Genomic DNA, 12,726 nt, shown 5'->3' with positions numbered 1-12,726 from the left:
AGGAGACGACTGTTTTTTTTGGGGGGGATGGTGTTAGCCGACTGGATAGTTCCGACAGTATTTTGTAGTATGTAGCCGACGGTTCGGCGGTGTTTTGTATTCTGTAGCCGACGGTCCGGCGGTGTTTCGGTATTCTGTAGTCGACGGTCCAGCGGTGTTTTGTATTTTGTAGCCAACGGTCCGGCGGTGTTTCAGTATTCTGTAGCCGACGGTCCGGCGGTAAATGATTTGTAGCAGATAGAATAATTGTGGCCGACGGACTCCTTCGCGAAGGTTCGGTGGTAGTATTTATAGCCGTCTGGGATCATTGTAAATCATCAATCATCTACTATTGCGAATATAATTCTGCTGTTCGTGTTCCAGTTATCTGTATGCATTAATCTAGTTTACCCGTACGGTAAACACTTTCTTTTTTCTTTTACTTTAACATCTCTTCCTTTCCCTTTATTCTCTGCAATTTTGGCACCTGTCAACTTTTTCTTGACAAAGATGAAGGGGGAGTTATATTCATGAGTGGTGGCTTTGGAATTCATAGCGCTCTCGAAGATCTATGCTGAACTAACTTTGAAGCACTCTCTCTTGTGTTGCCTTGAAAGGTCTTTTAACCATTTTTTAGTTAATGTAAGGATTTGCTTTGGCACAAGATTACTTTAGTTCTCTTTTATTGGAAGGAGTTTCTTTGTTAATGTTTTCCTAGCTTAAAAAAAGTAAAGGTTTCTCATCAATATTGCCATTCATGAAATGAAAAAGGATTATAGACTCATCATTAGAAGTGCTGTTCACATCCTCTCAAAGTATATTATAAGATTGCTTCATAAATCCCTTCTTTATACCTCAAACTTACCTACACAACTGGTCCAATAGTCTTGAGGGGATGCACATTTTTGATTTCTTATCTCTCAAGTATGACATCTTTTGTATGATATGAATGCTTCTCATACAAAGGTCTAAAATACCATAGCACACCTTTATTTGTTTATTTCAAGGTGGATTGGAAAATCAATTCTTTACTTGTGTTGTCCCCCTATAGAAAGTGCACCTTTGGCACTTGCCACAAAAATTTGATGAAAATAACTTCATCTGAATACCTTGGCAACATGTAGGGATAAGATGTTAGGTCAAATACTTTGATATATGTGAAGGTTGGAAACTGAATATATCAATCTGCTCAATTTGAAATTATCACCTTGGCGTGATTTGGAACATGCACATGTATAAATTCATACATATTCTGCATTGATTACATAAGGAAAATGTTATTGAACTTTCTATTGTGCTTGAGAGATTTGGCATATCCCAGCTTTGGTAAACGCCTGAAGCTGCATGTGCGTTGATGAGGCCCAAGTGTTTCCTACCTTCAAATGCCACTTTTTGTGCCAAGTCGTAGATATACAACGAGTAATCTTGAATTAGAAAATTTCCTCAGATTCTCAGTTGTTTCTACCATAACTCATTGATCAATACAACCCAGCAAAAGTGTACCTCTCCTCTGCATATAGTGCTTATGAAATGCAAGGTCTACAGTTCAAAACTTCTTGCTTCCACCTATCCTATGACTTGGTTCAGCAAAGTGATTATAATAGAGGATTCATGTTTGAATTCATTCCTGATAATATTTTGCATGCACCACTTCTCCTCATTATTCCTCTGGCACTCTAGCATGCTACTTTCCCAAACTTTTTTCCACTCCTCAAGTTCAATATTTTGTGTCTCCTTACAAGGTGACCATGTAACTTTGATTTCTATATGTTCGACATTAACATTGCAAAAGAATTGACCATTTGCTACTCTTATCTCTCGCTATCAGGGTTTGCAGTACTTTACATACAAGATAATGAATTTGTGGCTTTGTAGCAAAATGGGAAAGGAACCTCAGCGTAAAGAGACCACTGTCCATCAAATTTGTGCTATTATTTCCACTTTTTATCTTTTTATTCATTTTAGGTTCTCCACATTGACATGGCTTTAGAAATTCCTGAACCAAAAGTTATGCCACATCCATGGATTCAGAAGAGTATTGCATTTTGGAAAAACTGTGTTTGCTGATTTGTTTGCTTTGATAGGTTAAATTTGAATAAGCCTCTATATTTCTGTTACAAGATCAATATGATGATGATTCAATTTATAGAATTCTTAGCAAAGAGTCACAATCAAAGGGAAAATACTTCTAGTTCTTTCAAAGTCTCTGCCCAATGACTTGTGTACACTCACAAGCTGCTTGAAAATCTGAAAATCACAAGCAATTTTGACAAAGGGATCAACCAAGGATTCAGGGATAAAGGCTGACATTTATTCTGATGTCCTAGCTTTTGTGTTTTCTTTAGGACACTGAATCTTCTGAGTAAGACCCTTGCTAAAATAATCAAATCTGATGCAAGTTATGGCTGATATCAGGTGTTTTTGACGGAGATGGAAAATAAATTCTCTTGAATTTGTCACTCAAATCAGACTGCTTGAAGATAAAAAATGAAAGTTTCTCTGAGTAGTATCACCCAGTGAAATTCACCTTGAAAATTCCCCAAATTTTATGAAAAGCTACAATTATCAGGTGCCCCTGCTATTGATTACTAAATTCAACGATATAGACCTCTTCTACCTTGCTGATATGATAGAATTTGATTGCTTTACCCTGCTGGTGAATGAACGGAGGAGTAAGAAACAATGAAGGGTGGAAGTCTACTTAAATACAAGTGATTTCTATATCTGTCCTTCGGTCCTGTAAAAAGGAATTTTCTTTTATGACCTTGGAATTGGCCATTTAAAACTGGCCTTTTCTACATTGCGCATACTCCTATTTATAGAAGATCCATTGTTGTTTGAAAGGACAGGTGAATTCTCATTAGAAGTTTGCACTCTTCATTATTTAGTTGCAGTTTTTCGACAGGAGTCTGGCTAATCATCTGCTATAACAAGGACACCACTATAAATAACAATCACTGCTTTGGATAAAATGCCAGTTGGCCTAATGTCTAGGTACACGCTTATACAAAATTGAGTTTTATTTTCAATTTTCAACACAAAGAGGTGAATGCCAACAAGTGTAATTACATTTCTTAGTGTTTAACAAATCAGCTTATGCTTTGTTTATTACATTGTAAATGAGCTTGTGCAAACTTTTGACCAACTCAGTCATGTCAAATTGTTTATGGGTGTGATCCATGACATGCATTCCCGTGTTTTTTTGCGTAAATATTGCTCCATTTTTTCATTGGTGGAAACTTTGATGTCCAAATGCAAGTTTTTATTTTGAAAAATATGTCCTCCCTGTTGTAGGTGTGTATTCTATCCTAACTTGCAGATTTTTCTATCTTCAACTTGTTCCCTTCTTTCATGAGTGCATGCTTGATCATGGTGTTGCAGATAAAACTTGAATATTTTTAATCTCCCCATAAGTATTGCTGTGCATTGAACACTATGGGATGCAACTTTTTGAACTTGAAAGTGTTTCATGTTGATGTTTATACAGACACACGACTATATGGCTGGCAATGTTTTTAGTTTGAAGATCATCTACTTGTACCAGGGTGTGTGCCCATATTTGAGGTTTCTTGTTTTACCAACTTCGAGTTTGCTGTCATCACACTTAAGTAATGATGGACACATTTCCTGACAACTCTGATCATTGACCTACAGAGAACATAAATGAAGAAAAAATATGAGGTATTAAAGAACCACTTGATTTGATGAAAAGACAAGGGATTAAAGACAAAAATTCTGTATTTGTACTACAGTTCAGAACAGTAGCTTACACTCCTAAAATTTTCAACAGGCATAGTGACCTACTATAGACTCAACAATAATTTGAGTGATAACACACACCTTTAGTGTTTCTCGTCAGTCAACTGTGTCATCCTTTGATGTTCTGTCCTTATATCATTACCAGGAGAAACAAATAAATTCCTACCAGTGATGTATATCATGTATTTAAAAAGGCATTTTTGCTGTTTCTTCTTTTCACCTGTTGTGTTCGACATTTTTTCGGTTTATGATAGGAATGATGCTTTATTACAATTGGTTTTTTCTTCTAAGCAGCACATAATAGTTGTGAATAGGCAAAGGGAAATAATCCCCTTTAGAATAGTGGGGGGGCCCTTTCACATTGTACTAGTTAGCAGGATATTTACTTCATGTTTTTGTTAAACTTGTGTTACAAAGGAATGAGATTTGATACATTTTAGTTTAAAAGTGAAAAATATGTTTGATTACTGTAAAGAATCAAGGGTCTTTAAAGATGGACTACAAAACATTCACCATTTTGTTTTCAGATTAATGGAATAAGTCTTGGAAGCTTGGACGATGCTAAAGGTGGAGCAATGAATGATTTATTTAGCTCCATAAGGAATGCATTAGATTTTGATTTTGAGGAGAGCGATGAAGGTTAGTTGTTAGCATTGGCTTTGATCAATATCTGATACTAGAAACACATCCCTAATTCCTTTGTTTCTCACTATCTTTACTGGTTTTTTTTGAGTAAAAACATGGAAAAGAACTTTAAGCAAATGGTTTATAGTTTGCAGAATTTGCCATACATTTAATCTTTGCGAGTCTTTCCTAAATTAATATTTGTGTTTTCCTTCAGAATAATTTATTGCTTTGATCTCTATTGTACTATTTTCTTGACAATTTTTTTGATGCTATCTCACAATGCTTGAAAGAACTTCTCCATAATTTATTTCACGTATTGTAAAATGCACATATGTCATATTGCTGTCAAAATACTTGTGATCCATAGAATTTGTATGGTGTTCTAAAGCTTGGTTAAGGTTAGTAGAATTTTTCACCTTACAAGGATCCAAATTTGATTACAAGCGGAGAAATAAATAAATTATATATTTAATTAGAGACTTAGAGACATCGGTATTCCGAAGATCCTCTTGACCTCCATTATGAGGTTGTACGAGTGTGTGGTGGGTCGACTCCGGACTCCTCAAGGTCTTTCCAACCCCATCCATAGTACTATTGGGGTGAAGTAGGGCTGACCACTCTCCCCTACCCTTTTTAGTAGCTACATTGATGAGCTTGAGACTTTGTTCCAGGACTTCTCACTACCTGGTGATGGCTGCTACCTATACTAGGTTCTAATCTCCATCCTTCCTTTTGGTGATATGGTTCTCTTGGCCTCCTCCCCGAGGGCCTTCAACGCCTCCTTGATGGCTTGGCTTCCATCTGTGACTTGAGACAACTCATTGTTAATCTGGGTAAAACTTGGGTCATGGTCTTCAATTGCTTGAAGACATTTCATTTGCACTTCTTATTCCAGGGGGTTGAGATTGAGATGCCATCTACTTAAACCTATCTAGGGGTTAGATTCTCGGAAGCCCATTTCAGAATGAGACCAGCCATGCAACCATGTGTGAAAAGGGCTTCTTTTCCCTTGCTCTTCTTTAGAGACAGTGTTTTCAGCACATCCAAGTTGTCTCTTATGGATTCTTTGATTAGGCCAACGGTCCTTTATGACTTTGTGGTTTTGGGTCCCTCCTTCCCGGCCTTTGATTGGGCTTCTGTTGATTGGCTCTAGGCACATATCCTTCGACACATTATTAGATGCCACCAGTCTACTCCTACCATTATCATTTTGTCTGACTTTGGTGCTTACCCCCTTAAACTCGGTGCCATCTTCGAATTGATGTGGTTTTCGCATCATCTTCGAGGGTTTGCCAACTTTGCCAAGGGCTATTACAGATATTTCTACTTGGCCTACCGCTCCTCAGGGGCGATCCCAGTGGCTGACCCCCAGTGGTAGGGCATGGTGCTAGTATGCTCAGGCCTTGGCTCTTCTTGGTTCGGTGGGCATAGATATTGATCATCTACCTTCGTTCTAATACTCGTTGGATGCCCTTGCTCATCTCCTCCTTACCTGGTCGGAATTGAACAGGCATTTCAGGATGGACATCAATAGGAGGTATATTTACACAACTTGGTTTATCCCCTCAGAGGGGCTCCCTCCCAGGATGGCCTTTTATGCTGAGCACTACATTGATATTTAGGACAAGATCATTGTTTGTCTCTTTTATGTTAGGCGGCACTAGACTCATGCCCTGCGTATGCATTTGGGATCCTTAAGAGTGGGCTCCCATCGGCTTCACATCTAGATCGACCACCAAATAGACAGAGATGATTTGATTTGCTAGCTTTGTGACATGGGGGTTATGGAGTCCAAGCGACACTTTCTATTCCATTATCCCGCATACTATGAGATCTATGTGAGGTTCCATTGTTTGTTTAGGGATTGTTGATCTTCATTCTAATACTCGTTGGACACCCCTGCTCATCTCCTCCTTACCTAGTCGAAATTGAACAGGCATGTCAGGATGGACATCTATAGGAGGTATATTTACACGACTTGGATCAACCCCTTAGAGGGGCTCCCTCCCAGGATGGCCTTTTATGCTGAGCACTACATTAATATTTAGGACGAGATCATTGTTTGCCCCTCTTACGTTAGGCGGTACTGGACTCATGCCCTGCATATGCATTTGGGATCCCTAAGAGTGGGCTCCCATCGGCTTCGTATCTAGATCAACCAGCAAATAGACAGAGATGATTTGGTTTGCTTTGTGACATGGGGGTTATGGAGTCCAAGTGACACTTCCTATTCCATTATCCCGCTTACTATGAGATCTATGGGAGGTTCCATTGTCTGTTGAGGGATTGTTGATCCCCTGCTTCTTTTTCAGATATATTGACTAGTAGTGTATGGCGTTCTACCTCCTCAAGGCCATGCGTCTTCAAGATCATTCTTTACAGCTTTTGTCTCCCCCAAGACTTGGGCCCATTTGTGCCGATCACCTCCCCTTGAGGCACCAAGTGTTTGTTTGACCCCTTTCCTTCAATTCATACCAGGACTATGAGATCTCGCAGTGATTACACACCTTGGCGACAACCCTGTTTTACTTGTTGCTCACAGAGACGGTCGTGGACCACCCCCTCTTGCCTTGGTAGGCACCCTTTTGTGCGAGGGTACTTCCCTGTGGCTAGGGGCTCTTTGTTGTTGTCCACTACTTTCCTCTGCTTTCGGCTGCCCAGTGGTGTTTGTAGTTGTTCTTCCTTTTTGTTTCTTGTTTGTTTGCTTTTCCTTCGGCACTGTTTGGTGTCCCTTCGGCTTGCTGTCTCTTGGTTGTAACTCTCAATCCCTTAGGCCCCTTGTTGGTCTCTAGTTGGACATTGATAATTTATCCTATATCCAATATAAGCTACAGGATTAGAATGAAAGGTTGTGGGCTAATGGGCAATGCACATGGCACAATTTTTTACAAAATTTGTTTGAATTTGTAAAAGTATAGGCTACTAGCATAAAAGAAGTTGACATTAACAATAGGAACAAGCTAGCAATTCTCTTACATGTCAAATGTGTAGGATTGTTTCCCTTGGTACAATTTGTAATACATCTTGGTATATGACACTTGCATACATATACATATTGTTGAATATGCTGTCATTGATGTTGAAGGTTGATGATTATGGTTGTATAAATTTTAGAGCATTACTCAAAGCATGGTTGAAAAGCTCTGATATATATCGCAGATATCGTGATATATTGCACCCAATTTTGCTCTGCAATTTTATCGCCAATATCACTGTCAGTTTAATGAATATATCATGGCATGATTAACAGATAATAGTCACCAAAAACGTGTGACTTTTCAGCATTGAAATCGGCATTGGAAAGTTGTAAAAAAAATAAAGTTTGAAAATTCAAAAAGAGTTGAAATTGGTGGATGAAAAGTTTGTTTTGTTCGCCGACAGAAGATGGTAGATGCTACAATTCATGTGAAGATGGAGGACACTGCACTTTTGCAAAGACGTTGCCCTTCCTGTTTGAAGACACTGCATTTCCATCCATGGTCAATGCCAATGCTCGACTAGGATCAATCCATTGAGTTTTCTCCGGATCATTCTCAGGTTTTATTTTGTTATCTTTCACAAATGAGTCTAGTTTATTTTTCTCTCAGTATCATCATAATTCTTAATTTCCAAGATGTAAAGTTATTTGCTCCTTCAAGCCGATCCTCAAATCTGATTACACTCGACATTATGAATAATGGAATGTATTAATTTCAAGGAAGAATGTGTTTTGAGTAATCTGAATCTCAAATTTAATCAAATCTTCCTTAACAAGGCTCTGATACCATGTAAATGAATGATTAAATTTATCACAGATTATAACTATAAATGTCTTTTCATTTGTCAGAATATAATTTGCTAATCTTTCAATTCTGTTTTTTGCAGGATGTAATCAGACTTTGCTCTTTGTTCAATGTGCAAGCAAATCATAATCCAATGTTGATAAATACTGAATAATGATTTGAATTCTGAATCTGATATATAATCGCTGAACTTCAAAAGTGGCAGAGCATTTATTGATTTCGATGCTCTTCTGCCTGTTTGGGAATGGTATATAAATAATATGGAAGGTTGTGTCCATGAGTGGATGTGTCTCCACAAAGTGGGGGCATGTCCACTCATGGCATGCCTTTCCATTTGCAGTGATTCGTTTCTCAAAATGAAATCCGATTACCAATCAGTATTAACATTAGTTTGTATTAAACAAACCTACACATAATATCATCGATCTGAAAGACAATATAATCAGACTTCGATCTGATTAAATATTTGCATTTTGGCTGATCATATGATAATTGCTCAATCAATATAGGGGGAACATGAAATATCAAAAGTAGATATGGAATCTGCAAGTGCAGATTGATAATATACTTGGACTCAAGAGGTTTTATGATCTGATATAAATGATAATCAATTTCAAGAAGATCAATATTATTTGAAGTCATATAACTATGTATGTCTATATATATATATAGATCATGCTATTGATTATCATTAATCTGACCGAAGCTATTATCTTCAACAGAGACCAGCTTAATTAATCGATTTGATACTTGGGAATCCCCTTTGCCCTTATTCCTTGATGCAGGAGAGGACAACCACCTCTATCCAAATCTGCAACTTAATACCTCAGACATATAAAACTTCAACAGAGACTATGATTTCAAGACTTGTATTTGCAACCCAATAGATGATTTATTCAATTCAAATTCGTATAAGGTAACACATCAAATAAAATAATCTTTCATTACAAACAAGTGACACAAACACCCTCTCTAATTTTCTGTACAATAAAACATTTTCCTGCACACTCTCTTAATTCCTTGTCCTTAAATCTGCCTCCTGGTGCACAGTACCCTTTTCCCCTTTTGCAGCTCTTCTTGCCATGCAGCCTCACACACACTCTCCCACTTCTCTGGTTTGTTACCTTGAAAAATTTGCCACGCAGGTCCCTTCTCCTTTTTTATTGAGCAACTTCACCACATTTCCACGCAGCTTTCTCCAGGAAAAATAATGCCTCTTTTTTTCAATTTCCAAGAGTATGAAACGATTTCATTTCTCTTGTGCTTATATGCACAGGTCGCTCCCTTGGTTTTCAGTGACAATTCATATTCTCTCTGTCACGTGGCCTTGCGTATACGCCCATATCTGGAATACATAGATAATCAGATGCTGACACCATTCTCTCTTCCCATTCCAATATGCTTTAGCAGATGTTCATGATCTAATTCAAAGCTCACATTTTGACATAGGCATGAAGTACACTAGCAAAGGTTGTGGAATTTGGCATTACATCTGCCAATTTCATTTCCTTGAGACTTACAAAATCCTCTTCAGCAAATACATTTTGAATATATCATACAATCATTGCATTATAAGACATTTTAAGTGTGTTGTTGATATTCCACATTTGCATACATGTCAGTAGTGGTGATTGCAATTACAACATCTGAAAAACAAATCCTCTCCGTGCTTTGTTGGTGGTCTTCAAAACTCCTATGATGTTATCCTGCAACTACTCTATACATGACATCCATTTGTTAGGTTGAGTGGGCCTCTTATAAGGCTGATAATCACAAAATTTATTAGATTTTGGATAGTCCAAGAGTTCCTGTTCCAAAACTTCCTTATTGGCCAATTTGCATCTATTTGAGGTTTTAGAGGCACTTTTATGATAAACTCTGATATTATCTATATTTTTAACATTGGTATATCTTTGATTCGGTCTAGTGTCTCCATCGACTTTGGAGCTTTGTATAGTCTTACTTGGCTTATTGCTCTTTCAAGGCAGTAGTGGGTGCCGATTCTATTAGTAGAGCCCATTGCTCATTCACCTAGGCTTTTTCTCTCCTTGCTTTGATTGGGATTTCGATGGATTACCTCACTCCCTTTTAGTTCTCTCTTGATGCCCCTACTCACCTCCTCTTCCAATAGGAACTGAATGTGCATGTCAGACTTGAGATTTACAGGCAATTATTGTCAAGACATGGAGTAACCCTCTAGGGGGGCTTCACCCAAGGATGGCCTTCTATGTCGAGCATTGCATGGATCTATAGGATGGGATTATTGTGTGCCCTTCGTACTTCACTCACTGCTAGACTCATGCCCACCGCATCTCTTTGGGATCTTTTTGATTGGGATCCAACTAGTTATGTATATAGAGTGATCACCAGATTGACAGAGAGGACATGATCTTCCGCCTTCGCCCTCTTATGAAGGTGGATTCAGAGACCCATTTTGTTTTCTGTTGCTCCATATACTACAAGATCAAGGGGAGGTTCTACTGCTTGTTCAGAGAGTGTATGTTCAATACTTCTTTCTTCAAATACACAGATTAGTGGTTACTTGTACTTTATCTCCAGGAGGCCATGCGACTTTGTGATTACACCTTGCTACTCTAGCTTTCAACAAGACAAACCTCTGACTAGCTCATCACCTCTTTCTTCATGTTTGTGTCCCATGCCCATGGGACAAAGTAGTCGCTCGGCCCTTCCTCTGGACACACCAAATCTATGAGGCCTCATAGACGACCCACTCAATGCTACCCGTCCTCTAGTGGATCCCTTAGACGGTTTGGTGTGCTCCCTTGCTTTGGACCTTATCCTTTGGTTCTAGACTACTTCTCGTCTGTGAGATGTACTTAGTCCTTCTCTGTTTCTGCTTCTTTTGCTTCTTGCTTGTTCTTTCCATGAACACCGTTTGGTGCTCCCGCTATTCGCTGTAGCCTTGTTGTACACTTCTTAGTCTCTTAGATGCTTGTGGTCTCTTGTTGGAAAGTAATAAACATATCTTATCTTAGGTTATCTTATCTATTATGTTTTCTTTATTTAAGTTTGTATTTTGAAAAATAGTGCACATGTTTTTGCATTTCTTGTAGATGGGAAAGAGCTTTCTTAAACAATATAAGATTTTCTTGTATCTAATTTAAAGACGAGAAAGTTGTTGTCTCTATTATAGGTAAATGGAAATCAATTGAACCACCATCCTTGTTTATTTTTATAAACTGTAGCACTCGCGAGTTGTCTGAAGTTGAAAAGTATGTGGTATGCTCTTTACTTATCCATTTTATCTATTCATGATATTTGTTTAAGTTGTATTTTAAATATCTAAATCTTCATATTTGCATTGATTGAAATGAAATTCAGTAGTCCACGTGAATTGTATTTTTAATGCCATGTTTTAGAATATTAATAATGTAATCATGTGATTGATTGGGCCTTTTTATACCATTTTCTTAACTTCTCTAGTTCAAGGGATGTTTTATATGGAACAATTATAGCTTGTTTGTTGTAGAATCCTTAAATCAACAAGTATGCAATAGGTTGCTTTTGTAACACAAGAATCTGTTTGTGTTATTCTTCTAGATAACTAGAGGTAATTATGTAAGATAATTTATTTATTACTAATGAGAATGGTAGTATTTTCAATGTGACCAAAAACACATCAATCAACACAAAAGCATCTAAATGGAAAAATTTAACAACCATGTAATTAAAAATAAAATCCATATTTTTGTTAGTGGATCACTATATTCTATCCCTATTTTGTTAGCAATAGTATAACACCATATTTTCCCAATTATTAATAATGATTAAGATGAGCTTTTTATATGAAAATGTTAAAACCAACTTGTAAAAAGATCTCTTGATTATGAAACGATATGAGAAATAAATGTCGCTACATTTCACTCAAAGCTACCAAAAGATTGATACTAGTTCAAGTATTGGAGAAGTGCACCAATACAAACAAAATGTCATTAATTGAAAAGAAAAGGTAGAGGGGTAATATCTATCTATCTATAGAAAGTTTCAATATTTTGCAAGTTCAACAAAGGAATTGGAAAACTGAAAAGGTTAATTGATAAATTGTTTGATAGTTGAAATTCTTTGACAATCGATATTATGACACATGTTTCAAGTTTAAACACAGAAGGACTAATATAATGTCAACATCAAGATTCTTGAATCAAGAACTCGTGCTATATATTGAGACGCTGATATGCATACAAAAATGTAAGAACCACTTCCTATTATGTCCTTAAATTCTCAGTTTTGAAGCATGAACATTTCGTCAAACAGTTGGTGTGTCAGGTCAGTTTTGAATTTTCCGAGTTCTTGAACCACCAAGTGCATTACCAAATACAATTGCTTTTCCTAGGAATTTGGTTAGATACTATATTGAACATTACAAACTATTATCAGGTTCCTCTTGCAACTATTAGTAATTAGCATTGTAATCTTAAGCCTATAGTTTTGCTGTTGTAAGTGATAACTTAGTATCAGATTTGGCATTGTTGTAGACATTATTGTAAGCTCATTTGTCTTGGCAAATTCATAGCAGCATTCTACATGGGAATGAATTCAATAAAGGAGATATATGTTA

The 12,726-nt window shown here is 37.2% G+C and overlaps 1 protein-coding gene across 1 annotated transcript in view; it reads left to right on the top strand.

The window, feature by feature from the left end:
• The window catches only part of LPA3 (Low PSII Accumulation 3), a 221,302-nt gene that overhangs the window by 92,887 nt on the left and 115,689 nt on the right, over positions 1-12,726 (top strand). The window contains exons 5-6 of the mRNA XM_089828794.1: positions 4,266-4,377; positions 11,302-11,387. Of these exons, the coding sequence (XP_089684920.1) occupies positions 4,266-4,377; positions 11,302-11,387 (198 nt within the window). The remainder of the gene's footprint in view (positions 1-4,265; positions 4,378-11,301; positions 11,388-12,726) is intronic.

This window comes from Cupressus sempervirens, chromosome 5, assembly GCF_028749045.1.
Source record: "Cupressus sempervirens isolate cs-2001-9-10 chromosome 5, ASM2874904v1, whole genome shotgun sequence".
NCBI lineage: Eukaryota > Viridiplantae > Streptophyta > Pinopsida > Cupressales > Cupressaceae > Cupressus > Cupressus sempervirens.
This window is presented reverse-complemented; position numbering and strand designations above follow the sequence as displayed.